The sequence below is a fragment of the Mustela erminea genome, chromosome 6 (assembly GCF_009829155.1).
Source record: "Mustela erminea isolate mMusErm1 chromosome 6, mMusErm1.Pri, whole genome shotgun sequence".
Lineage (NCBI taxonomy): Eukaryota > Metazoa > Chordata > Mammalia > Carnivora > Mustelidae > Mustela > Mustela erminea.
In genome coordinates, this window is record NC_045619.1 from 50116482 (window position 1) to 50142589 (window position 26108).

Sequence of the window (26108 nt, forward strand, 5' to 3'; positions counted from 1 at the left end):
CCAGAGATTCATGGACAGCATTGCACGGCGTAGATGTTCCTCTTACAATTTCACAGTGTATGTCCCTGCAGTAGATCACAGAGCTCTAAATGCATGAGACATAAACATGTTTTATAAATCCTATAATGAACTATAAGGCACTCTTTGGAGGTTAATATGTCAATTTGTTCAATATAAATATTTAAGGTATAGCATAATTTGGGTAACCCAATTTCAATTATTTTATTACTAAAAAAAATACCAATTGTCTCAAAAATTTTAAGTAGTGTAGGCCTCTCTCAATTTTATGAAATCCCTAGGTACTCAAAAGGGCTGAATTATATACATCATTGTGTCTCTTAACTAAAGACACCCAGACAATGAGATGCAGCTATGAAGATTTCTGGAAGTGATATTTATAGACGTTTATGGAGAGAAACTAAGTGTCAGTTAAAACTTTCCTGGTCTCATTTCTAGTGACATGTCATTCAGCGGTCCCTGGAAACGTATTTTAAATTCTAACGCAAGCATACTTTTAATTAAAAGGTTACCATTTATTATGAACACTAGCATATTCATTTAAGATAAATCAAATTTATGCTTCAAAATTATACTTTTACTGGTGCATAGTGTCTGTGTATTTTGATGCTGAATTTGTGTTTCTTGTGTTGTCAATGAGTTCTGTACAATTGCTTGTGTGCAATATATAATAAGTAGCAGCCCACTGTATTGGATGCTGCAAATCCAGGAACCCGGCCAGGCCGGACTCTGCCTCTTTCCCTTTGTGAACTGTTGGTGGCTCATTGACCCTCTCAGATCCTCAAGACATTATAAAGTCAGGAGGCTGCCTTATAATTTCTAAGTTCCTTCCCAGTTCTTTTTTTTTTTTTTTTTTAAGATTTTATTTATTTAACAGAGAGAGAGAGATCACAAGTAGGCAGAGAGGCAGGCAGGCTCCTTGCTGAGCAGAGAGCCCAACACAGGGCTCAATCCCAGGAACCTGAGACCATGACCTGAGCCAAAGGCAGAGGATTTAACCCACTGAGCCACCCAGGTGCCCCTCCTTCCCAGTTCTTGAGCCCTATGGCCAAATGCATGATTTCATTATTTTAAATTATTATAAAGCATTTTAGTTGCTGTATTTGACTCTATTATATTGTATGTCTATACATTATTATGTAAATATGTTGGTCAGGAAGGCATTCAAAGTATCTATACATACTATGTGCTAAGACACATGGATTATATCCAAGACTCCTGCTCTATATTCAGTTCATATTCTAGTGGGGGAAATAGACACCAGACAAGTAAATAAACAGATATGGCTGATAGCTCTAGGTGTTGGAGAAGAAATAAAAATAAGTTAATGGATAGAGAGTGGCTTGGGAAAAGTGGGCCAAATTGGGAAAGAATGCCCAAGGATGAAGAGATGGCATTTCAGCAAGATCAGAATAATAAGAGACTGGTTGTGCAAAGGCCTGGGGGAATAATGTTCCAGGCTGAAGGAATGGAAGGAGTAAGAGCTCTGAGGTGGTCAAGGAGCCAGAGGAAGGCTACTGTGGCTGGAGTATAGTGAATGGAGAAGAAAAAGATAGAAAGATACAACATGAAGTAAGAGAAATGAGTAGAGTTCGATTGTACCTGACACCATGGTTAGGTTTCTGCGTGTTACTCTACGTATAATGGAAAGCCTCTAAAGAACTTTAAGCCAAAGAGTATTATGACTTCTGCAGGGGGTTGCAAAGAGTGTTAGGTTTCTGCGTGTTACTCTATGTATAATGGAAAGCCTCTAAAGAACTTTAAGCCAAAGAGTATTATGACTTCTGCAGGGGGTTGCAAAGAGTATTATGACTTCTGGGGGGGAGTTAGATAAACTCTGGAAGTCATATGGGCAATAAGTGGGCAAGTTTTGAGGTCTGTTTCAGTAGTGCAGGGAGCTGATGGTGACTTCAATCAGGGTGGTAGCAGTATGGGTGGTGATAAGTGAATGGACTGGATAAATATTCCAAGGAAGAGCCAGCAGAATATGCTTATGATTTCAAGGTAGAATGTAAAGGCAAAAGAGATTCCAAGATAATTCAGAGGTTTGGGGCTGCGGCAGCTGCCTGAATGGGGATGCCATGAAGTACTGGTGGTAGGGGGAATCAATCATTCTACTTTGGACACGTTAAGATTGAAGTGCCTTCTCAATATTCAGGTGAAATGATAGACAGACAGTTGTATATCCTGAGTCCGGAGTTCAGGGGGAGGCCACGGCTGCGGATATAAATATGGGAGTCATTAGCATTTAAAGGCATGGAACTGGTGGAGATGGTGAGGGTGAGTAGCTGCAAAAAGGAGAGGCCTATCCATATTTATAGGCTGAAAGAGGGAGGAGAGAAGGGAAGGGAGATATCAATCCTTGGAGGCCAAAAAAATGTTGATTGTTGAGGTAAGTGGGAAGCTAGAGCCATCTGGTATACCTAAACCCATGCACACGGAGAGATTGATTTCTGTGATGCTGCCAAGATGTCCAGAATGAAGAGATCACAGAATAGTTTTAGAATAACATTAATGAGGGGCACCTGGGTGGCTCAGTGGGTTAAAGCCTCTGCCTTCAGCTCAGGTCATGATCTCAGCGTCCTGGGATTGAGCCCCACATCGGGCTCTCTGCTCAGTGGGGAGCCTGCTTCCTCCTCTCTCTCTCTGCCTGCCTCTCTGCCTACTTGTGATCTCTGTCTGTCAAATAAATAAATAAAATCTTTTAAAAAAAATAACATTAATGATGAGACAATCTTCTGATCAGAAGTCAGTGCTACCTATACTGCATTTTAAGTGTGTACTGTGTTTATATTTTTAAACTCCAGGATACAGAAGCACTTTTGTAATGCTTGTAGAGAATAAACTTAAATCTGATGAAAAGTAATTGCCCCCTAATAGTGATTTAGGAAAAGAGAACAAATTGGTGTGCCCTGGGCAGCCTTCCAGCAGATGTCTCTCCCTAGCTAAGAGATGATTTATAATACACAAGAGTACTTGCCTTTTGCCATATTTCACTTTTTAAAATAAAATTTTAGAGAAAGAAATTAAAAAGTTCTTTTTTTCATAGTTGTTGCCAGACTGGATGATGATGCCAGCCTGTCCTTTGTCATCATTTGTCATGTAAAGCAAGGACACTAGTGCATGTTCATTATTTAAAAGCTGTGGCTGCCTTGTTATTCAGCTGATTCTCATTTATTTAATTAAAATTCTGAACTGAATAATAACATAAAAAACGTTCTGTGTGTAGATGGTGTGTGCATCCCAGAATTGGGCTGTATACAAAGCAACACCACTGGAGATACTTAATGAACAAACGCAAACCAGATTTGTGCAATTAGTGATAATTATCCATAAAGGATCAGATGAGCAAGTCCTTTTTCTCATTCTAACTTAAACCTTTACGAGGCGCATTAGTCCCAGGGCCACCAGGGCACCATAAAAGAAGTAATTTAATAAATGACATTCTAGTACCATGAAAGAATTGGCATTTGCCCACCTGACGTGTCTGTTTTAGGGGACTGAGTTGTGGCTCTGGGAGGATTTACCATATTATTTTTTTAAAGATATGTTTGATATTTAATAGGTTTCCTGTGTATTTTTAGGATTATTTAACTGTGTTTTTAAGGAGCCATTTTAGCCCTCTCAGAACTCATCTCTAAGTAATTCAATTATGTGTGAACAGCAGTGTCTTTGTTCTCCGTTGTCAGGGTTCTGACATTCCCTCATAATAAAATAAAAACAAATGAAAAAGAAGTCTAGGCCCTTAAAAATCCCCATTTGCATGATTTTTATTTCTACTAAACTTGATCAGTTAACATTTATCATGTGTCCAAGAGGTCCCTGACACCTTAGCAGGCCAGAGTAGCAGGAAGGAGCTGGTGTTAATGAGCCTGTACCCCACCCCAGGGTCTTTATACACATTCCCCAATTAATTCTCACAAGTTTGAAAAACAGGTATTGTTATCCCTGTTTGAGAGATGAGAAAATAAAGGCTTAGAGGATTTATGTAACGTGCCCAAAGTAAATGGAGAAACCAAGTTTCAAATACTTTAAGACTATAAAGCCTGGATGCCTTCCACATTACCAAGTTAACTATCCACAAAAGAAGCCCCATTTCTATGTTTGAATTCTTGGCAGTCATATTAGCTGAGAAAAATGTTAGGCATCAGGTGAATATAATATAAAAACAGTACACACATGCATTCTGTTGCTGTAAGCCTTAAGAAGAAAAATTCTATAATTAAAAAAACCCAATTTAAAAAATGAACAGAGGACTCCCAAGAAACGTTTTTTGAAGGAATACATACAGATGGCCAATAGGCACATGAAAATATGCTCAACATCAATAATCATCAGGAAAATGCAAATTAAAGCCACAATGAAATATCACCTCATACCTGTCAGATTGGCTATTAACAAAAAGACAAAAAAATAAGTGTTGGTAAGGGTGTAGAGAAAAGGGAACCCTCATACGCTATTGGTAGAAATGTAAATTGATGTAGCCACTCTAGAAAACAGCATGAAGGTTTCTCAAAAAAATTAAAAGATTATTTATTTATTTATTTGACACAGAAAGAGAGGGAAGCAGGCTCCCCACAGAGCAGAGAGCCCGATGCAGGGCTCGATCCCAGGACCTGAGACTATGACCTGAGCCGAAGGCAGAGGCTTAACCCACTGAGCCACCCAGGTGCCCCAATTTCTCAAAAAATTAAAAATAGATCTACCATATGATCCAGCAATTCCACTTCTGAGTATTTATCCAAAGAAAATGAAAACACAATCCAAAGAGATACATGTCCTCCTATGTTTACTGCAGCATTATTTACAATAGCCAAATTTGGAAGCAATTGTCTGTCCATAGATGAATGGTTGGGAAGAGGTGTTATATATACAATGTAGTATTGCTCGGCCATTAAAAAAGAATGAAATCTTACCATTTGTGACAATGTGGTGGGCCTAGAGGGTATTATGCTAAGTGAAATAAATCAGGCAGAGAAAGGCAGATACAATATGATTTCACTTATACGTGGAATCTAAAAAACAATAAACAAACAAATAAAAACAGAAATGGACTCATAGATACATGAAACACATTGTTGGTTACCAGAGTGGGGGTTGAAAGAGGTCATGGGGATGTAATGTGTAGCATGGGGAAGGTGGTCAATAATATTGTAGTAACTTTGTATAGTGACAGATGGTAACTAGACTTGTGGGAATCATTTCATAATATATAAAAATATCAAATGCTTTTGAAGTATACCTGAAACAAATTGGGTATCATAGGTCAATTATACTTCAATTAAAAAAAGAGAGAGAGAGAGAGAGAGAGAGGAGGCACCTAGCTGGCTCAGTCAGTGCAACATGGGGTTTTTGATCTCAGAGTTGTGGGTTCAAGCCCCATATTGGATACAGAAGTTATTTAAGTTACTTAAAAATTATTTTTTTAAGGAGAGAAATTGTAGAAGAAAAATAAAGAATTGCTTTCTCTCACCTTCTTCCAGTTGGCTTATCTTTGCTGGGGGCAGAAACTACAGATGTGGCCAATGTCTGCCTCCTTTCTATTTATGAAATTTGTAAGAGGCCTACATGATTTGCAGTCTAGATCAGAAGAGATCACTTAGTGGATGGACATCCAGGTCTTAAGTCTGATAAACATTACTCACTGACCAGCTCGCCCTCCACTAAGCCTAGGGGCCCATTGAGACCTAGAGGTCCAACCTCTGCACCGTGCTGCATCTCAGTTACATGCAAATATGTGATGCAGGAAGTTTTGGGATCAAAAGGAAAAAAGATAAAGGAAAAGATGATTTTTTAAAAGACTTTATTTATTCATTTGAGAGAGGGAGAGAGAGATCACAAGTAGGCAGAGAGGCAGGCAGAGAGAGGAGGAAGCAGGCTCACTGCTGAGCAGAGAACCCGATGCGGGACTCCATCCCAGGACCCTGAGATCATAACCTGAGCTGAAGGCAGAGGCTTAACGGACTGAGCCACCCAGGTGCCCGGAAAAGATGATTTAATTATGCAGGTTGCTCTAGGTTTTCTGGTATTTCTTCACCAAATTTAACATCTTTTTTTCCCAATTTAATGTGTAGATATTTAAGAAACGTGGTAAAGCTTTCTACTTGGTTTAACAAAGAATTGTGTGACCTAATAGATTTTTAGCTCAAATCTCACGTAATTGGAATTTGTGAAAAGTGTCCCTTGAACTGGTTTCCTGGAGGGAAGATGCTGACGGGAATAGTGCCAGCGATGCTTTCATATTTCAGTTTTATTATCTCTGTTTACGTAAATGTGACTTTTTCAGATAACGTACAAACGCTTATACTTATTTCAAGCAATACATCCCTAATTGTCAAAGAAGCAGATATCTGAGCTTTATTGTACCCAGCATAGCCATTATGTGTTGTTTACTCTTTCTACCACAGTAAATAGCAAATGTTTTGTTAAGCTTGTCTTAAGCAAAGTAAGAAGCCAATAAATGCTGCAGCATACAGTGGAGAAATGTGAAGGTAGATGATACTTAAAATCAGAACCCAGAATCTTCAGTAGGTCTACACACACATGCATGCTCTGCTAAGCTGTGTCCTTCCACAGTACACATGTAGACAGTATGTGTCAATGGTCATCGTGCCCACCTGTACAACATCTGGTGTGCTGTATTTGAATTATTCACTTTGGACCCTTGAGATAAATTAACTTCTCACATAACTGTTCTGTTCCTCTATATGCTTGGGGACGTGCATTACGTATTGGTAGGCTGTCTCCAAGCTAAATCCCATTTCTCTGAAAGCATCTCTTGTGATAATGTAGCAATCCTAAACATAGAATCCCAAAGTCTGTGAATTTTTATAACTCAAAACACCAATTTGCATGTATTTTCTAGAAGTTGGCATGTCTTGGATGTTCTAGATGCTCCGTACCATCTTGATTCTTGCCATTAGCACTAAGGTATTGCTCATTTTACTATAGGACTCAGGGTGGGAGGGGTCACTGGAATAAAGGTGATGGCCTCCAACTTCTGCCCATGGCATCTGCCCTACAGGATAGGAGAAGAGGCTTGTCTTGGGGTTCAAAGTTCCTTTTAGATCTCCTGTTCATATGCATACTTTTTTTTTTTTTACCAGCACTCATAGATATATATATAGATAGATAGATAGATATGGATAACTGCATCTATCAAATATGTATGTATGAGTTTCTGTGTGTATTTATGTATATGTGTATGTTGACATAGCTATGGATACAAATATATAGATATGAAAATATAGATATTGATCTTCCTGATTGTCTCCTATGGCATTGATATACACTGATCTAGAAAATTTAAACAATGTTCACATTGAAAAAATGCTTAGTGATTTGCTTATCAGCCTTGGATTTCATAAAAACCCCTGTTTCAAAATACACTGTGGCTCAGAGTTAAGTGCTTAGAAGAACTCTTCTAAAGCTTTGACAGTATGATACCTTAGGCAAATTACATGGCAGATGAGAATCAGTTGGAGAAAGTTTTAGTTATCATAAATGAACCTCCTCTAAGGTATTATTGCTAATAGAATCCAATATAGTTTTCCATGATTACTTTCATGATTGAAGTGTCCCAAAGCAGACCCAAATTCAGTAATGAAACTGACAAACAGTGATGGAAGAAAGGGTTTCTTTTATTCTAGATGTTTGTACACGTCAGTAACTTGCTAATTGGAAAATTCGAAGAGTCCTAGTGAGTATAATGCTACCAAATCAGTTCAAAATTAAACATTCACGTTTTGTGAAGTTGAATTGCATTTTCCTTGTTTGTCCTAATTAACTATAAAAGCTGAATCTTTGTTCAGGCAAGATTTATGTGAAAAAGTAGTGGAGTTGATGAAGTAGACATAACCCAAGGAGAGTTAGACAAGCAAGTAATTCGTGAGGAAATTGTATGTCTGAATAATTTGTCTCAGAAGCAAATGAAGGTAATTTGATCATCTTTGGACTATTAAATCTAGGTACTTGGGTTTTAATTTTTATTTTGCCACTGACAAATTGAATCATTATAGACCACTTAATATCAGTGAATTTCTCCATCTGAAAACTCTGCAAATGGTGTCCCATAGCTTTGAAAAAATAAAAAATGATGTGTCAAGTATCTGCCTCTTCATTATGATAGAAAATGGAAGGTTGGACGACACTCATTTTGGTTCAAACCGACAGAGAACATGCTTCCCTCTCCGCTTAAGTTTGTTTGCTGTGTAAGCTCTCTTTATTGAGGCAGTGCAGCAGTATTAGGAAAAGAATGGTCTGCCACTTACTAGCTGTTTAGCCTTAGAAAGATTTTTGGCTTCCCTGAGATGTAGTTTTCTCATCTGTAAAAAATGGGGATAATAATACCTATAACTATCAAAGTAAATCCTCACTCAAAGGAGTTCATATTATGAAGAAAAACAGGTTGGTGATTACAAGATAGCATGGTAAGGGCTATCGTGAAAACATTTGTGGCAGAGGGTCCCTGCTGACTCTTGCCTATCCCTCAGCTTCCTAATATACCAGGTAAAGAGATGGAATGCAGGTCAGTCCTGGTGCTTTCTTTACCCTGTTTACTCAATCCTCACAGCAAACCTAGGAAGTACGTACAGTACTATTTACATTTTATAGGCTGAGGAGAGTGGTGTTCAAAGAGAGTAAGTAACTGACTTACACAGTTAGTAAGTAACCTACTAACACAGTAACTGACAGAGCCGTGTGAACTACGAAAGTTGCATTATAGTAAAATTCCAGTGTATTAAGGGGGTTTAATGTTTTACATACAAAAATTATTTCTGGTCTAACACCCTTGTAAAGTTTTGCCTGTATAATCACTACCTCTCACTGTAAAACCAGAGAGAATCCAAAATAGGGCTTTAAATAACAAAAATCACACACACCCTGGATTCTGACAGCCATGATAAATCCTGCTTTAATCACGCATTAAAAACACATGTCATCTGTTTGATAAGCAGTCATCTGCTATTGCTTGACCTAGCAATGAATTAATAAGGAAAAACATTGGCAATCCAAGGCGTGTGTATGGAGTATCTTATTCCCGAGACATCCCAATGTGATTCTCACCCTTCGCCCAACGGGCAAAAAGGTGTTAGCTCTAAAATGGTATATAACGACACTAGCTCACACTTACAAATTGACCTTAAACCTGGGAATTTTTTAAAACTATAAGCTATTAAAAAGTAAGTTCAGAGATAGGTCCTGAAATGAGCCAAGGCGAGAAGAGATGACAATCTTGGAAAGAATAGCTGATAGGTGTTCGTCCCTGGGCTTCGTAGGCTCCCTGTGAAATTCTTAGGTCTGGCAAAGAGTCTGCACCCATCTGTCCAGTAACTCTGCTGCCCAGAGCCACTCCTGAGTCTGAGAAGTGAGACTGCAGCACCCCTGCTCTGGGGCCTGGCTATTTGTAGATATGGTCTGGGGGAGCCAGCTGAAGAGGAAAGACAGACTTCAGTGAGCTCCTTTGCCAACCGCCCAAGGCATGCCACCATTTTCTTCATTGTACTGTGAGTTGTCGCCTGGTCCAAGATTTATTTTCCCCTTCTAGCTGCATGAACACTAATGAAAGGTTTGAAATACTGTAAGCAGCAGGGTATGAACATGGTGTCTGGAATACGAAAGGAGAGTAGAGACTGTCCCACTATTTACTCATTTTTAAGATGATAAACCACTTGTAGGAACCTGTTCATAACTGCCCTATCAGTAGAGAATGGTTGGCATAGAGCAAGAGTTAGAGAGAGAAATTCAGCCAGATTTCATCTCCTAGAATGCTTGGGGCTTCTTGGCTAAAAGGCATTCTTTCAAGTGATTTGTTTGTGTGCCAGGAAAAAACTTGAATCTTATGTCATAAATTAAGCTAAGAATTCATGGCAAGGAAGTGAGATCTAAAAACTGGGAGCAGATATTTTCTTTTCTAAACTGAAATTCCAGGAAATCTTCAAATGCAGCCGTAAGTCGTATCCTCTATCAGTGATATGTAGTCACTCAGAATATACCCAGGGGTGACTTGAATATGAAAATGTGCCTCTCTTTTCTCTCTCTCTCTCTCTCTCACACACACACACACACAGAAATTATAAAAATGGAAGTGCATCAAATTTTGGTGAATAGTATATCATTGTGGTAAAGAGCTGACCCTATAAAGACGAGTAAGTTAATGCTTTTTTTCTGCACTTTGCTCCCTGGGAACATTCAGGCTTGTTATTTTCATCTCTATAAGCCTCTATATCCTTGTGTTTCGAGTAGTATAATGGTACCTGCACAATCGTATTGTTGTGGCTATTGATAATGTATACGAGGTACTATGTACAGTGCTAGGCATGTGGTATACTCCACACTGCTCTCGGTTTTAATATAGTAGGAGTTGCCTTTAAATACGCCATGGAGGGGCACCTGGGTGGCTCAGTCATTAAGCATCTGCCTTCAGGTCAGGTCGTGATTGCAGTATCCTTGGATCGAGCCCTGCATCAGGCTCCTTGCTCAGTGGGAAGCCTGCTTCTCCCTCTCCCACTCCCCCTGCTTGTGTTCCCTCTCTCCCTGTATCTTTCTCTGTCAAATGAATAAACAAAATCTTTAAATAAATAAATAAATTCTCCATGGAATCTACTATTTAGGGCGAACAATGGCAAATTCTTCCTTTAAACCAGAACTTCTTTTGTAAAATGAATTTATCTTTTGTATGGTGTGTGAGTGCGTGCGTGCGTGTGTGTGTGTGTGTGTGTGTGCATGCACAGTTCTAAGTATTATTGATTTGTGAGGATAAAATTAAACACAAAAGGACTAAGACTCAAGATGTCATACAGTAAGTCCTAAGGATTAGCTGTAATTGTTTACAGTATTATTAGTATTATTTACATTTTTAAGTAATAAAAAATATTTAAATATTTAAAAAATTAAAAAATTTTAAACTACTCAAGTAGTTTGGACTACTTCCTAAAGAGAGCAGAAAGTCAGAAGTAAAGGAAATGTCTCTAAGATAGTATTTGGGTTATTTATAGGGGGAATCAATGGCGTTGATGTATAAGGACAGAAGCATCTAAAAAATCATAGATGATTAAGGTCAAACCCTAATTTTTCTTCATGTATCTTGTATCTTTCACATATAGCCAGGGAGTTCAACCTGAGGTTCACTTTTTTTTTTCTGTCTTAATCTCTTTTCCCCATTACCACAAAGTCTCATTTCCTGTTTCACTGTTTTGATTATTAATGAAAGTAGACTCTTGAAAAAGATTTGGTTTTTCTTGGCATATTGGAAACATCCTTTGGAGTATTGTTTCTTAGGCCACCACACACTTGAGCCACGAAGGAGGGTTTAGTATGTATGGTCCTTGTGCTTCAGGCAGATCAAAGATGCTGGGGAAAACAGTCTCCACTCCTAGCTCCAAAATGTCAGCTTATAAATTTATTCTACTATGTTTCCCGATCTATTACTCAAGAATGCTACATATAGATTCAGCTTATGTATTAGAAACTGAGTCTGAATGGTGGTAATAATACTTTTTCAGTTTCATCTAGAAATTCAGTGGCAGTCGTGGGCTATCTGATAATTTATTTGTATAAAGTAATTTGGCAGAAGCTGGCATTTGTTTAGCTTACACTATACTTGGTTAACAGGAAAAAATAAAAATTAAAAAAAAAAAGAAAGAAAGATACTGAGCCATTGAACCAGACTGGAAAGTGGCCTTAGTTATAAAATTGTCACTGATTGCTACCAACAGGTGAAGGCTTTAAAGGCTGTTTTCTCAATAATCAAACCTACACCAGAATGCTCCACCCCGCAACTATAGGCTAATCATTCTTTTATCTAATGATATCCAGTGTTTATTCACTCACTGGCACAAGATGCAGACCTCTTAAAATGATGTCATCCGGATTGCGTTTTGCTTCCTCTTTATTTTTTCCATAAATTTTAATCTCATTCCTGCAACTGATATTTCATACTGAAATGTTCTAAATATAGAAAGCATTGTAGTAATATCATTTAAAATAAGAGTTCTTGGAGAGCCCTGGTTTCTGCAAAAAGGTCCACCTTCTTCTCTGCAGCTTATACTAGATATGCAAAAAGTGTCCCAGACAAAGGGACCAAAAAATGAAGAGATTTGAGTAGTCAAAAGATGTAATCATTTAAATGATCTGGTTTAGAAGCTGTGACCATTGTTATTGGAATGTTTTTAAAAATCTCAATCCTTTCAGTGAAGACATGTTGAGCATTTTGTTTCATGAGTTATCACTAGGAAATCCATGTACTTTCAGTAAAATGTTCCCCAAATGTACTCCAGTTGACATTGTGATCAATATGTGTCCAAATAACTTCTTTTCATTATTTTTATTCCAGTATAATTAACAGACAGTGTTATATTCATTTCAGATGTGCAGTGATTCAACAATCCCATACATTGCTCAGCGCTCAGCAAAACGAATGCACTCTTCATCTCCTTCACCTGTTTCATCCATTCCCCACCCAACCCCCTCTCCCAAACACCGGTCTGTGCTCTGTATTTATCAATGTAAGCTTTTTTTTTTTTTTAAGATTTTATTTATTTATTTGACAGACAGAGATCACAAGTAGGCAGAGAGGCAGGCAGAGAGAGAGAGGAAGCAGGCTCCCCGCTGAGCAGAGAGCCCGATGCGGGGCTCGATCCCAGGACCCTGGGATCATGACCTAAGCCGAAGGCAGAGGCTTTAACCCACTGAGCCACCCAGGCGCCCCTCAAAGTAACTAATTAATTTCATATTATTTATTGGTCAAAAAAATTTGGGGAAACCTTAATCTCTCCAAATGTTTTATTTCTATTGATCCACCCAGCTCTAGTCGCTATTACATGCAATCATCAATTCTTATGACCCTCCAATAATATTCAGATATGTTCTAGCCTGTTTATACTCAAATACTTTTCCTGAATAGTGGTGCACTTTTAATTTTTTTATTTTAATTATTTTATTTTTTTTTAAGATTTTATTCATTTATTTGACAAGGAGAGACACAGTGAGAGAGGGAACAGAAGCAGGGCAAGTGGGAGAGGGGGAAGCGAGCTCCCCCCCCAAGCAAGTAGCCCAATCCAGGGCTTGATCTGAGTCTGAATGGTGGTAATAATACTGGTCCTGATCCAGGACCCAGAATCATGACCCGAGCTGAAGGTAGGTGCTTAATGACTGAGCCACCCAGACACTCCAATGGTGCCCTTTTTAAATAAGATTTAGCAAATGTGGCTTCAGATAGCCAATACTTGTTACCCGGAAGTAACTAATATTTTTCACTACATTATTATTCTAATACTAAGAGCTTGTTGAACCTAAACGTATTTCATAGTGTTAAGATATCAGGAATAATTAGCTGGCATGATCTGGTGGTTTAGTCAGAGAATCAAAGCATATAGCCCTCCTTATGTATAGAAAATGTAGAATACTGAATTTAAATAAATTTTTAGACTTTTTAATTGGGATCTAAGATATATTAATGAAAATAAGCCTCATGCATAGTGTCCATCACTCTAGAAATGTCGATTCTTTGGTGATGAGGCCAGTCTGTGACTGCTGTGATTCTTGTTCATCTGTTCCTACTGGAAACAATACTAAGAAGAACATAGGAGTTATCATTTGTGATTCAGACACATGAGCAATGGGAATGCCAGAGGCAGAAAATGTGTAATTTCATGCTCATTAATTTCAGAGAGGATTTACAAGTTAACCTGGCTGGAGATATTACTCTTCCAAAAAATCTGTAGGCATCACCAAGCAGCACAGTTACTGCAGGCCACTTCCACAAGGTTGACCAGATGCTTGGTCGCCACAGTGGTCCCGTGCATTCCTGCATGAAGATCATAGGCCAGGTTCTGTGCTGGAGAACTTCCTGGTTCCAAAAAGAACTGTGTGCATGCAAGGAAGCAACTTTGTGTCTGAAGAAAAGAGTTTAAGGAGATGGTACCACAGAAGATTCTTTCCCCCATGTTCCTACCATGAGACAGGACATAACTTTTCATTTTCAGTTGTTTTATACTGGCTCGAGGGGTAGTAACACCATACCATTTTCTGTCTCCACCTTAATCAATCAACTCTTGTAGGTAATCTGACCTTAGATGTATCCGGTTATCTCCATAAAGTAGTCATTTTAGGATTATCAGAGGGTTTAAAGTGAATCAAGAGAGGACATTGCAACAGTTTCATTTCCATTTGAGGAAATCATTCCATAAGTAATTTGATAATTATAGTATTTGAGAACGGGGGATACCAGATTTCTATTCTGACAGTCTGACAGCTTCCTGCGAGCCGCCGGTGACACAATCAGGTGACAATCAGAACAGATGCATCCTCACTACCTGTGCTTTTGCTGTTGGTCATATCAATTGGACAGAGCTTCCCAAACTTTCATGTGCATACAAATCACCCGAAGATTTTGTTAAATCCAATTCCATAGGTCTGGGGTGGGCCCTGATTATCTACCTTTATGACTAACTCCCTGGTGATGCCCAGGCTGCTTATCTATGGACCACACTTTGAGTAGCAAGGAGTTACAGAATGGAGCAGGAAGGGAGAAAAATGGTCTTGCAGCAATACAAACTCTTGTCTTGGCATTGTTTTTAGCTGTAGTATTTAATCCCTGAAATGGTTATGCGATTATGATTAATATTCTTTCAGAGGACATTGTATCATTGTGTTGTGAAGAAACTGTACGTTTGTTTTTAAAATGAAGTCACTCTCTGGATGATTTCTTTATTTAATGTTCAAAAACAAAGGGCTGGTCCCCTTTAAGTACATAAAGCATGTCTGTGTCTGATTTATAAAACTGTACAGAGGCCTGCAGAGTCGAGGAGAGACAATAATGTCCAGCAGATGCAAAACAACTAACAAAAGAGAGGAGGGAAACCATCTTTTCATAGGAAGAAGACTGGACCGGAGGAGCACGCTACCTCTGCCTTCTACCATCGAGCTCAGATCATTCCCACCCCTTCTGGTTTAAACCTAGTTTGTGGACTACTTCATCCATTAGGCAAGGAGATTAAGCTAATTCACTCTCACGGTCAGATGTCAGCAGTTACCCATATTGTCGCTTCAACACACCACAGTTATAGAACTGAAGCCCATGTATGACTCAGAAGCTTCTGACTCTAGAAAAAATTGAGGGTGCATTTTTTGGTTTGGCCCTAGGGAGAAAAGATTATTTTATCAGAGACTAAGAACTATTTGGGATTGAAGAGGAATATTGGGCCATATTTTTTAGTGTGTTTTTCTTTACATTATGTGGGTCATGGTGCTTGCATTTATACATTATTTTAATAAGGTATCTATTGTCAAAACCCTTTTACAACTACCCTATAGGGAATCTTGCTTAAATTTTAGAATGTGCCATCAAACCTCCAAGGCAGCAAACTCAACTGGTGGTCTAGTGTCTAAAAAAGAACACAGCTGACTTACAATACATTCATGCTGGCCTGGCATAAAATGTTCACAAGACCCAGGTCCTGAAAAGATTATGGTCCCACATTACACAAGACTTGCAGGTTAGTTGAAAATTAAAATGGCCTGTTTCTTGATTTTTCTGATTGCAGAATTCTGCATACGTTTTTTGCAGTGGAGCTCCCTTTCTTTTCCCGTGCGCCCCCTCCCCCACCAGTACCCTAAGCCTGTGCTCATTTCCCCCCTCAGCTAATGAAGCTCATGTTCTAGTCTCAAATCCACGAAGCAATAAGGATTCTTCAATCACCATTCCACTTAAAGTTTTATTATCTTTTATCCACTTTGAGTCCTAGTTTGCACATAGTAGGCACTAAAATTTGTGGAATGTAATTGAATTCAAGGGACAGATTAATCCCTTCACAATGGATTTTATTTTGTTCATTCATGAAAAACAGAGTTTTCTTCTGAGTTCATAATGACGTGCATGAACATTGTGGCATGAGCTGCCTATCTCTCCGCTGCTAGGAAATGGTCATAATGTTTAATTGCACAAAATGTCTTTTTTTTTCCCTAATCAAGAAATTAAGGGATCCGTTGGCTTAGCAGGTGCCTCAATTGTGCATAATTAGTTGCTAGGAATTGTTTAGCATAAGCTGATTAGTCTCAGCCCGAGAACATTAATTTTTTTTCTTCAACAAAGCCATGAACATAGCTAGGGGTTCTTGAAACAATATTCATAGCTGCTTCCTCTGGGAAGCCCAGACACTGGGAATGGGGGAGGCAGAAGATGGAGAGAGAAGAAGCAGCCTGATTACACATGGATGCTATTTGATGTCAGGCAGCCGTTCAAGGTTATGAGAACGGGAGGGGACCTGAGTGCATTCCTCAAGATGTGGTTTTCTCAGTTCCAGCATGGGCTTTGGTCATGATCCAGAATGAAGCATTACTCCTTAGGTGCCTGCTGTTAGCTTTCCAGGCTTATAAACACCAGCTTCACTTGGAATATGTAATCAAAACAAATGATCTGTGTTTGCTCCTCCTGTGTTTGGCACATGAGGAGACTGACCAAGCTCGAGGGAATGGGAGGGACAGATGGTCTTCCCCATTGTTCTACTTCTGTTTTACGTATATGCTTGACTAAGCCCTTTCTGTGCCTCTGTCACAGTGTCATTTCTCCATTTAATGGAGGGTATTTTCCCTAGCCTCATGGGATGTCACTCTAAAGGCGCCCTGTGCTCTTCCTTGTTAGAACCAATATATGCTCCTGTGACAGTGGGTGGCCATCAAGTGTGACAGTGATTATTTAGCTACTAAGATGTCATTAGGAAAGGCTGACAGTTCTGACACCCTGTGATGCCCTTAATGATTACTCATAGCATTCACTTCAGTGAGCAGTAGCTCACCAGTTGAAAGTCTGCTTTGCCCCTGTGATGACTTTCAATAACGATCCCTTTTTAAATGACCCACCATCAAAATCAAAGCTGGAAGTCCTGTGTATAAATCAGAAGTCTTTTGCTTATTAAAGGCATTATTTTAAAGGTTGTTTGAGAAATCTTTCTGTAGTCTGAGTGAAAATTAAAGGAAATATATTTTAATACTAGTTTTACAAAGATCACAAATTTTTAACATACATGTTAAGTCAGTACGTAATAGCTGCTAGGTGATGATATGACATTAAAAGGAATAAACTATAAACCTAGAAAAAGAAGATCAGAGGTAGGAAGGAGGATAGCTCATAACAAATGTTTGGCTTTCTTCAGGTTGCTTATTTATAGTAAATGCTCTAATCTAAAGTTGAATATCATTCAATCATCTATCAGCAAATGTTTAATGAATGCATATTATGTGTCAGACACTGTTCTGGACACATAACACAGGTATTATCTACTGATTCCTTTCCTTATTACTTGACCTATTTTTTAAATTCATTTATGTAATTGGGTGGAACTTGAAAGTCTATTTAGTGTCTCCCTGATAAGATAAAGAAGTATTAACATGGATCTTACATTCAGTGAAACTTTTAAGGTCCTTACTGAGGAACAGTGCATTATATTGGCTTTTATTTTAAATTTGTATCTCCTGGGATCGAGTCCCGCATCAGGCTCTCTGCTCACAGGGAGCCTGCTTCCCTCTCTCTCTGCCTGCCTCTCCGTCTACTTGTGATTTCTCTCTGTCAAAATAAATAAATAAAAAATATTTAAAAAAAAAAAAAAAAAAGATTTTAAATTTGTATCTTCAAAAAAAAAAGAATGAACTAAAAGTATAGACTGGTTCCATGGTATAATTTAAGTATATTTCTTTTTAGGCAAACAAATATGTGGAGGAAGGCGGGGGATGAGATTTAGATAGACACAAAAGGAATTAGGTATGATTGCTCCTTTTTCATAGCCCTCTCCATAGGAATTAACTTATACTGTGCAAACTCCCCACTGGAGTGATGTGTCCAGACCTTACCTGTGTGACACAGAGGCATGTGACTAAGAACCTATCAAAGCTCATTGTTCACCTATGAGGATATAGCATAAGGAGGAAAGAGCATGTGAATAAAAATAAAAGAAAATCAATCCAGACTCACTCTAGTTGTGTTTTCTATAAATTTACCTCTCTGGACACTAAGTCCTGACTATCAATGAAAAGAGTGGTCTAAATCATCCCTTATAACCATTGAGATTCTAATGATACATCAACCCATCTCCATTAAGGAACACATGAGAAAACCACAATAGAAGATTCCATAACTTTCCGTGACTTTATGCTCAAGGATTAAAATGTACCCCAGACCTTCTTATCCTTTAGTATCCTACTGTGGACTCGTCAGCCACTGATTTATTCAGTTTCTTTTCTCCACCTCTACTTTCAAGCAAAGTTTGAATCAAGAGTTGACTTTGAGTAAATCACATCAAGAGTTCATGTCCATTATGGACATAGGTAATTTTTTATAAAAAAAGTTGCCTCCTAGAGGTTTAAAGTAAACATATTCTTAGGAAAGGTTTATTTAGAAATTGACATGTGAAAAAAATGCTCAATTTCACTCAGCATCAGGGAAATCCAAATCAAAACCACAATGAGATTCTACTTCACACTGATCAGAATAACCAAAATTACCAACTCAGAAAACAACAGATGTTGGCAAGGTTGTGGAGAAAGAGGAGCTCTCTTACACAGTTGGTGGGAATGCAAACTGGTGCAGCCACTCTGGAAAACAGTATGGAGGGGCACATCCACCCCAGTGTTTATAGCAACAATGTCCACAATAGCCAAAATATGGAAAGAACCCAGATGTCCATTGCCAGGTGAATGAATCAGGAAGATGTAGTGTATGTATACAATGGAATTTACTCAGCCATCAGAAAGAATAAAATCTCACCATTTGCAATAACATGGTTGGAACTAGAAGGTATTATGCTAAGTGAAATAAGTCAGTCAGAGAAGGACAAATACCATATGATTTCACTCATATGTGGAATTTAAGAAACAAAACAGATGAACATAGGGGAAGGGGAGGAAAAATAAAATAAGATGAAAATCAAAAGGGAGGCAAACCATAAGAGATGATGTAGTCTAGGAAACAAACTGAAGGTTGCTGGAGGGGAATGGGTTGGGGGATGGGGTAATTGGGTGATGGGCATTAAGGAGGGCACTTGGTATAATGAGCACCGAGTCTTATACGCAACTGATGAATCACAACATTCTACCTCTGACACGTATAAAAACACACATGCAGGTGTTAAATGGTGCCATACTGCAGAGTTGCTGTGCTCCCCTTAACTCTCATGATAGATGGTGCCAGGATTCTGACTCCCTTCCATTAGAAATTATTGCTTTCAACCTGACTAACTTTGGCAAACTACTTTTAGACAATATCCAATTTACTTCAGTCTGGAATTTTGACCAATACAACTTTTGGCTTCTAGATTTTTTTTTTTTTTTAATTTCCAGCATAACAGTATTCATTATTTTTGCACAACACCCCGTGCTCCATGCAATCCGTGCCCTCTATAATACCCACCACCTGGTACCCCAACCTCCCACCCCCCGTCCCTTCAAAACCCTCAGATTGTTTTTCAGAGTCCATAGGTTCCTCAAAATGTTGAAAATAGAACTGCCCTATGACCCAGCAATTGCACTATTGGGTATTTACCCTAAGGATACAAACGTGGCTTCTAGATTTTTGTTTACACTCAATAAGGACACTCGTAGTATGGGGAGTGGGGGTGGAGGGCGGGGGATGGATATGTAGAGGCTGGCCAGGTGATCATCTGTAATGTGGTTTCAACCTTATAAGGATGTGCATAACTAGACAATCTCAGCTCTAAATGTGGAAACTGTTTTCAAATATAAATAAGAAAACAATTTTACCAAGGTTGACTACTTATGTAGTGCAAAGTGGTAAATTTCAAAAAGAAAGAAAGAAGAAAGAGAGATGGAAAAAGAAAGGAAGGAAGGAAAGAAGAAAGACCTCCTTAAAATAGAGCGTTGAGTGCAAAAATCCCCCAGAGTGTCCTGGGCAAATCTCTTATTGCCCTTTAAGAAAATCCAATACTGGATTCAACCCAAGACTTTAATTGGCTGGACTCTTGACAAATTGAAAACTGAGGAAAGCCTTTAGGCTTCCAAGATGCTGTTCCTAAAACTGGTGGTTATGATCTATATCTCCCTGGCTCAGTGTTGTATACTCATACAGTTTCAAAGTTTTAGATTATGGAAGAAAAAATATTTTTAATTGGTTTTATAAAGAATTCCTGTTTTCACTTAGAGTAAATTTGTTTTAATAGGTGCTATATAAAGCCTATTGCCTGGTTATGAAGTCAGTGCTGTGAGAAAAGCACTGACATACTCAAGTGGGGCAGATAGAGACTTCTGTAGTGCAATGGTTACATTTTGTGTTGTGGTTTCTGATTATGACTCAAAATTGCATTTGCAAGGAGAAGAGTCAAAGACCAAGGATACTGTATCATAAACAAGAATGATGCTGTTGATTGTATTGGTATCTGAAAGTTAGTAGATTACATTTAGGGTTGGAAGAACATAAAGAATTGTGTGACAAATGGAATATAAACATGAAACAGTATGATTTCCATTTTTTAAGTTAATTGCAGCCTACAGCAGTATTAATCTTTCTTTTTTGTCATTGCTTATAAAGGCCTTGTTAGTTTTATGAAGAAATCGTGAATCATTTCAACCAGAAGTACATCCTAGAACAGAATCAAATTCCTCAATTTTGAAACACAGACCACTTAGTTGGGAGAACTAATGTTTTCAAATGATAAAGCCTACTTGCTGAATTAAATCACTGTTATATTTAACAGTTTATGATGTACAGTGTTGTTCTTTTCAATCATTTAATGACTTCCTATTCCAACAAAAACCACAATAAACCTACCTTACACTGTGACCAGAAGTACCATTTGGATCATCTAGCTTGACTAGATTTGCTAAATAATTATTTTACATTATGTCTACTCAGGCCATATACATCTTATTCTTGAAAATATTTAAGGTTGTCACTCAGACATCTCTTACTTTATGCAAATGCCCCATGCAAACTGGGAAGAATACTTCCTTTCTTTTTTAACTTTAATATTTGCCATGCTAGATCATTACTCCTGTATTCCAAGCCAGAATATTTTCTATATTTCTAAAATACAGAATTTTCTGTATTTAAATATAAGTTACTTTCCTTAAATTTTCATGGACCCATCACTTCTATGATCTTGTCACATAGTGTTTTGTTCGTTCAGCTTCTTGCCTAACTGTCACAGATATGCTGAGCTTTAGTCCTTCTGTCTTTTCAGTTGTTCTCCTCATGGTTCTGTAGGTTATTTTTTATCTCTTTCTCAAAGAGGGTGGCTTAGTCCATTGCAATATACGTTTCTTTTGCCAAACCATCATTCCTCCCCTGTTCTCAACATAGCTTCTCTGGTCTTACTCTAAATGTCCCAATCCCTTCATTTTGCTTGGATACCATTTCTCACTTCCAAGAGGAACCTACTAATTCTGTGTGTCTTTATTTTCCTGCAATACTAATGCTCTGTCATCTGCTTATAATGCTCTGTCATCTGCAATATAACCTTTCTTCTCATTTCTTTGACCTGATTACTCTTAGTGCCCCCTGAGCCGTTTTATTCCTTCTTTCTCTTCCTCTTAGTGATATTCACTGATACTTACTGATCAATGCATCTAAGTGAAAGGCAAATAATTTGTACACTATATTTGCATAGTTCTTATCATTTTTATGCCTTCATGTACACAATAGCTTGATCCTGACAATCCTAAGAGGTAAATGAGAGAGTATCTCCCTCTTTTATAGGTGAGAAAACGAATGTTCAGAGCATTTCAAATGGCTTGTCCCACAACTAAGTCAAGGTTAAGACTCAGATCTCCCAACTCTTTCTCCTATCCGTACCATATCACCTCTCTCTGGCAGAAGGATTGCAATCCATTAAAAGGTCTTCACTGCGTTAGAAACTGGATGGAAATTAACCAAACGCTTCATTGTACCTTTGCAGATGAGAGCCCCTACACTAAATCCGCCAGCCAGACAAAGCCGCCTGATGGAGCGTTGGCTGTGAGGAGACAGAGCATCCCAGGTTAGACCAGACTGTTGGATTTTTCAGCTGTTTTACTTTTGAACCCTGTTATTTGGTGATCCTAAATAGTTCCAACTTGGTAATAAAAATCAATGCAATTTCATAGGGTGTAGACTGCATTCTACGCAACTTGTTCAAAGGATATTCATAACAGCTAGCCTTTGGGAAAGCTTGCCAACTTGTGAGAAATCATCTATGTGCAAATCCTTTGTAAAATGACTTGAAGTTATGTCCGCTCTCACTCATTTGCTTACTCTCTTCTCTGTTTCCAGGGGGTGACTTTCACAGCAGCATCTATTTCTTTACTGAGACATACCAGCCAGAACAAAAGGGTTCGAAATTGCTGTGGCAGAACGTATATTTGCTGAATAACAAATTGGTCCTTTCTTCTTAGCTCTTTGAACATGGATTGACTTCCAGGGCAACTCTTGTAAAATTCTGGGACTTTGTCTCCTTAGGAAGCTGTGATTAGGATTCTCATACTTGAATAAGTGATACCTGTTTCTTCAGCAAAACATTTTGGACAAACATCTTAAAATGCCTTTACTCCAAAACTTCAATAGTTTGAAGCTTTGAGTTTGAGAATGACACAAAAGTTCTAAAGAAGGGAAAAAATTCAAAATACTACTCAAGCTTGATGTAAACGAGTTAATTCATGGAAAACCGCTTATGGAAGCAACTGTTCTTAAGAAGGGTTAAAACCATTAATACATTTAGACATGTATCAAAAATAATATCTTTATGTATTTTATATGAGTAGATTGAGTACCGCCAAACCTTAGCTGTGGGATTTTAGAGCATAGTAGTTTAACAATTCAGGAGAAATAAAGCAGTATTTCAAACATTAAATTGAATGGTTTGGCAAACTCTGACAATGAAAACAGGAATTTTTCTATTTGAATAAGAGCAATACGAGTCCAGTTTCTGAGCAACCCTGCCCATGATTATTATTTACTTTTATAAGAATGACATGTGGTTATTTTTATTTTTATTCTGAAGGCTTGGATTCGTTATGAAAGTACATGGCTTGTAAAGAGGCATATTGTGAACGTGTTATACATCCTTGTTTGTGTGCTTTGAAGATTCTAAAGTAATTTGAATTCTATAATTGGATAGCATCACCCAGTGCCGAGATTTCTTCTATTCCATCATTCTTAATGCTAGTCACATTTAGAAAAACTACTGTAATCAGCCATGGGCTGTGTTCTCTACTTTCTCCTTGTCAGCAGTAAGGAAGTACCCAAAGTTTGAAGGTCAAGAATGCCAATTATCCACCAATTCCTTGCTGGCTTCTTTGCATTACCTGGTATGCACTACTCCTCTGCTGGAAAGAGTGAAGAGACATCCTAGTGTCCTTACCACTTTATGTGATATTGGACAAAAGCACAGACGATAATCGTGTTTTCTTTTCATGGGTTCTCTAGTGTTACTAAATTATAACACATATTTGAGGGCCAAACTCTTCCCTAAAGTCATTCAGTAGGTTTTTTTTAGTTACATGCTAGGTACACAGAAGCCTTTCACCATAATCCTCAGTTCATGACACACAGTGATTCTTCATTACAGAACTTTTTCCTTTGGTCCTCCTAGTATCAATTTAATTAGAATCACGAACCTTTTTTGTAGGCTTCATGGGTTATTCTCTTAGGGTTTACACATGGACAAACATCTTTCTGTTCCTCTCTGGTGAGGTAGCAGTCAGAAGGGTTGGGGGTCTTGAAAATCCTCTTATTTAGAACAGTCCAAGAAGAGAGACTTCACCAGCCAGAAACCAAAGTGGTTTAAGTGGTTAAAGAAACCAAAGTGGTTAAGAAACCAAAGTGGTTAAGAGCTGATTATTACTTACTTTATCGTAAGGAGAAGATTAAGGAACTCCTTAGAAACTGCTTCCTGATTTTCAACACTTGGAGTTCCGAACCTTTACTTACTTGACTTTACTGTCTTACTTTAAAGTCCCTATTCATTCTTGTTCTAACAAAAAGGGGGGATGAGGGTCCTCCCTTGATCTATGGCCAAGAAGTCACTTAAGGCAAGCTCTAACCCAGCATCCAAAAGACTTGACCAGTCACCTACTATGTTTACAACATTTATACCTACTAAGTCCACCGAGCAAGAGTCTGGGGAAGTGCATACTCTTTGTTAATTGCAGAATCTTTAGCTAAAAAAAAAAAAAAAAAAAAAATCCTAAAATATTCTTCTGTTGAACTCCATTGGACCACATGAAGCCGTAAGAGCAGAATGCAAGCTTACAGTCTTTGTTCCTTTCTCCTGCACTCCCTGTCTTACCCCCGTCAAATGAGTTTTACTGCCTTGGTAGCAAGGAAGGCTGTAAATAGGAATGGAACAAGGAATTGAAGGAAGGCCTAAACAGGTCTTTCTTGGCTAATCTAGCAGAACATGGATCTTCTCAGTGCAAAGGTAGCTCTGAAGGCAGATGCAGCCCTGCAGCCATTTTGCTACCCAGACACCATAAGGAAACACAAGGAAGCTGGAACCTTAAAGGAGCTATGGTTTTTCTCACCCAGACTCCACTCTCAACAGTCCTATGGTAGTGACTGAATTTGATCATTCTCATTAGCACTTTCTCTGATGAAAGGGGTGAGAGTGTAGTGGAGGGTGTAGGGTAGTGGAAAGCACTTCTTGATCCAAGTTTTATGAAAGCTTAGTTCTTTGAAACTTATTCTACAAATGTAGACCTGGTGCTTCCTGGAGTAAATAGTTATATGCATATGCATAGCCAAGATTTCTTAACATGGGTTCCACTGTATTCATGGCATAACAAGGAGCAACTTGTAATAGTTCTGTCCAAAGAGAAAACCTTGAATGTTAACAGAAATATAATTTGCTTTTCATTCACATCAAGATCCACAACCCCTGTCTAAACTCAAAATTACTGCAGCAATTATTTTATACTCAAAAGTCAAATATGTGATTTTCTTAAGTGACAATTCAAATTGTAAATCCTTTCATCCTCCTTTTCTCTTCTCAAAAAAGGGAATGGATTAAACGTCTCTTAGGAACAAAATACATTTGCTTTGGATAAAGGGGAAATGCATTATTCATGTTATTTGGAAATTTGTCATTTTAATCGTGTCTCTTATGACACTAAATGTGAAGGAAAAAAAGATTTTTTTAGCCTTTCATAAAGTTTTGTAAAATTTTAATAATGATGATAGTAAAAAAACGACATGAGTGTCTCTACGACACTGAAGTTTAAATTTAGATTAAAGACCTGTTAAGTCTGTTAAAAAATATTAAGGAAACATATTTTCAATCTCTTTTCTTCCTGTGTTTTTTTTTTTAATCAAAGAGAAGATGATTTCCAAGTACAAAGATATTTTGAAGTAACAGATTCTACCACACATCTATGTTTATTAAAAAGAATCACTTGATCTGTTCCCGTTTACTTGACAGAGTACTGGTGAACTGAAATTTGGCCACTTCAAGGGTCTGTCCAAATTAGAGGAAATTTCTACTGATTCTTAGTTTAATACATTTTGCAATAATTTGTTGCATTACCAACTTAGAGATGAAAGATTTAATTATGTGTCTAATATTAATGAAGGGAAAAGATAGGATACTACTGTAGACCTCAAGGCCTAGAGTTAGTGTATTATTTATTTGACATGCTTCCTCTTTCCAAGTAGGACAACTTTCTTTGATTATGCTAGTCTTGGCAAAGATATCTGGGCAGTTCAAAATTGCAAGATGTCAAACGTTCACATCTATTGTATTTCCAAACATTGGCGCCCCAGAAAAATTATCTTAACTGTAGCCAGAATGAACTACAAAAGTTCATGCAGGATTTTTTTTTCTCCTAGAATATAAAAAAAGACACATCAGTTTGGCCATAATAGAATAAAGTTTGTATCAATCTTTCTTACCTCTCACATTTGGGTATTTGCCAGGGGAGTAAAAATATGGAGCTGAGTCTGAAATGTCCATTAGCCCAAGATGTACACACCCAAGCTGTTTAGAATACATCCAGGAAAGGGTCGACACCTATGGAAAAATCAGTCTGGAGAATACTACCGGGCCCTTGGCACCACAGAGAAGCTGGCAACATTAAATCAAGGAGGAAGGTTCTGCCTTCTCTGTCCAGCAGTT

At 38.1% G+C, this 26108-nt stretch overlaps 1 protein-coding gene across 8 annotated transcripts in view; it reads left to right on the forward strand.

Moving 5' to 3' along the window:
- Positions 1–26108, forward strand: part of GRIP1 (glutamate receptor interacting protein 1) — a 678373-nt gene that overhangs the window by 466511 nt on the left and 185754 nt on the right. For 6 of the 8 annotated variants that reach the window (XM_032347119.1, XM_032347116.1, XM_032347121.1 and 3 more), the window contains one exon: positions 21921–22001. The exons of the other annotated variants lie outside the window; for them this stretch is intronic. In XM_032347119.1, the coding sequence (XP_032203010.1) occupies positions 21921–22001 (81 nt within the window). The remainder of the gene's footprint in view (positions 1–21920; positions 22002–26108) is intronic. 8 annotated transcript variants of the gene reach the window in all.